At 61.7% G+C, this 2,908-nt stretch overlaps 1 protein-coding gene across 1 annotated transcript; it reads right to left on the bottom strand.

The window, feature by feature from the left end:
• Positions 1–2,435: 2,435 nt before the first annotated feature.
• Positions 2,436–2,714, bottom strand: VOLCADRAFT_34462 (uncharacterized protein; the record flags this gene model as incomplete). The annotated part of the gene is made up of 1 exon (XM_002956224.1): positions 2,436–2,714. A coding segment is annotated over one exon (279 nt), but the record flags the coding sequence as incomplete, so codon positions are not given.
• Positions 2,715–2,908: the final 194 nt, after the last annotated feature.

Raw genomic sequence — 2,908 nt, 5'->3', positions numbered from 1 at the left:
CCACCTCAAAACCCCCCTCCGCGCCTCGACACCCTATCCCCTTATCCCCTAAACTCCAGCTCCCGCCGCGTCCGCTTGACCATTAGGTCGTGATGTCCACCGCCTCCGCGCAGCGCAGTGCTCCCCCGACGATTGGCAGGATCGGGTGGTGGGGTCCCACTCCGTCCCAGCCCCGCCTTGGGACATTAAGCGCGGTGAAAGAGCGCAAGCGCGCCCAGAAGTCCACTACTGCCCGAGCGCGGGCGTATTCCAGGGGGGTTGCTGCTGCTGTTGCTGCTGCTGCTGCTGCTGTTGCTGCTGCTGTTGCTGCTGCTGTTGCCGTCCCCGGTCCCGCGATGGGCCCCTGCGTATGATCCTCGAGTACCGGCGCGTTCAGCGGCGGCCCCTCGTGCGGTCTCACTCCGTTGGCCAGGTGAAAGAAGTCCGTTATCCGCCGCTGTTGGGGCCCTTGCGCCTGGATCTGTTGCGCTTGCTCTGGCTGTTCTGTCGCGGGGTTAGCCGCCCTTTCCAGTCGCCTTCCGGCTGCTCGCAGACAGCACCTGCCTACCTCCATGGCAGACAGGGCTGCCAGGGCGATCACATCCCAGGGGGCCTGCTCGCAGCCGGTCGGGGCTTGGACCAACCACAGCTGCTTCCGGGTGATGCCGCCTGTCGCTGCCTCCTGGGAGGGCTGTATGTGTCGATCAATCTGCTCCCGGACAGCTTGTGCGACGGGGCACTCCCAGAAGTGGTGCATGCGTGGGGAGCAGTGCTGGTTGCTGGCGTTGCCGAACCCTCCACACCCACAGCGCTCCGGCACCATGCGGGCCAGGTGCGTGTTGCCGGGCAGGGGGATGCCGTCCACGGCGAGCCGCCACAGCGTTTCTTTGTTCTCATTCTCCCACCGCACCCCCGACCACAAGCGGGCTTGCGTCGCCCTGAAGCGGCTTTGTTTGTATGTATGTATGTATGTGTACGTTTCTGTTGCATCTCGATCCGGGCCTCACGCTGGCCAGGGGCACACACACGCTCACAACAGAGCTGTACCTGCGGTCCGGTCACGTCGCCTCCAGCATGTTCACCAGCGCCGCCTTGTACGGCAAACCCGCACGGCGGCGCTGCACACAATTCGTAAACACGGCGGTGGCCCCGATGGACTGTCTTAACGGCCTGAAGGTGGGTCCAACCGTGTCGTAATGGTTTGCCAACTGCGGGTTTAAGGGAGGAGGGGAACGGGGGGATGGATTGTTGGGGACGGGGTAAGGAGGGGAGCGGGGGGGAAAGACGAACCACACGCGATTTAAGCTGCTGCCAGGGTAAGAAAGTAGCAACCGAAAGAACTGACCGAAAGGCGTCCGTGGCGACTGTGACGACTGTAACCTCGGGATGACGACTGTAACCTCGGGATGAAGATTTGACGTAGAAGTAGGAAGTCCTACCTACCTAAGCCGCCAGAAATAATATAGCCAAACCGTAAACTAGTAGGTGTAGAAAAAGTAGTGAAGGCGGCGAGAAAAAGAAGTTGCGTAAAGTTGCTGACCAGGAGAGAAAGCTGCATTGCTGATACTGAAGGGCTGCCGGTATGCAAGTGTTCCTCCCAACCCCCCAAAAAATCTAGAACGCGCGACTGACCCGACCGACCCAAACTAAACTAAACCCGACCGACCCAAACTAAACTCCCCCCCGGGGGGGGGGAGGAGGCGGTTGGGAGGGACGAAAAAAAAGCAAGCTGACACGATAAGGACATACAAAGAAGGCGCGGAGGGAAAAGAGGTTTACATGACGAGGGTGGGGGAACCTTGGGACAAAGCAGTGAGTGTGTGTGTATGTGCGTGTAGGTGTGACGGGGAGGGGATCATGTACAAGAAGCAGACTGTCGGGGCCTAATAGCTCCAATGGCGTCCAGAAAGGGGAGGAGGTCCAACGGCAGGAAGTTGGGGCTAAGAGGGTTCGGTGGTCAAGGGGGTCTTCAAAAAGGAAGACGGTCAACGGTGACTGGCAGTTCATTGATCAACCGGGACAAAAGGGGGGCTGGAGGAGAAGGGGAGAGAGGTGAAGGATGGGAAAAGGTGGTCGCTGAGAGGGAAGAAAGGGACCTTTCGCAAACTAGATGGATGGATAAGCCTCGTCTGTTGCCCCGCTCCAAGGTAGCTTCGGCCTTCCGCAATCCTCCTTAGGCGTCACCCCGCTTCTCCTAGTCGCCCATACCAAAAAGCCAAGGCGATATTTTCTAGGGATACCCAGGTTGCGTCCCCCGGGCCCCTTCCAGTCGCATCCACGACACCCCAGCATGGACCCTCTGGGCCCCTTCGAGTCGTATCCACAACACCCCAGCATGGGCCCTCCGGGCCCCTTCCAGTCGCACCGCGACACCCCAGCATGGACCCTCCGGGCCCCTTCCAATCGCATCCACAACACCCCAGCATGTGCCCCCCGGGCCCCTTCCAGTCGCATCCACAACACCCCAGCATGGACCCTCCGGGCCCCTTCCAATCGCATGCACGACACCCCAGCATGGACCCTCCGGGCCCCTTCCAATCGCATCCACAACACCCCAGCATGTGCCCCCCGGGCCCCTTCCAGTCGCATCCACAACACCCCAGCATGGACCCTCCGGGCCCCTTCCAATCGCATGCACGACACCCCAGCATGTGCCCCCCGGGCCCCTTCCAGTCGCATCCACAACACCCCAGCATGTGCCCCCCGGGCCCCTTCCAGTCGCATCCACAACACCCCATCATGGGCCCTCCGGGCCCCTTCCAGTCGCATGCACGACACCCCAGCATGTGCCCCCCGGGCCCCTTCCAGTCGCATCCACAACACCCCAGCATGGGCCCCCCGGGCCCCTTCCAGTCGTATCCACAACACCCCAGCATGGGCCCCCCGGGACACTTCCAGTCGTATCCGCGACACCCCAGCATGGGCCCTC

The sequence above is a fragment of the Volvox carteri genome, assembly GCF_000143455.1.
Source record: "Volvox carteri f. nagariensis unplaced genomic scaffold VOLCAscaffold_59, whole genome shotgun sequence".
Taxonomy (NCBI): Eukaryota; Viridiplantae; Chlorophyta; class Chlorophyceae; order Chlamydomonadales; family Volvocaceae; genus Volvox; species Volvox carteri.
This window is presented reverse-complemented; position numbering and strand designations above follow the sequence as displayed.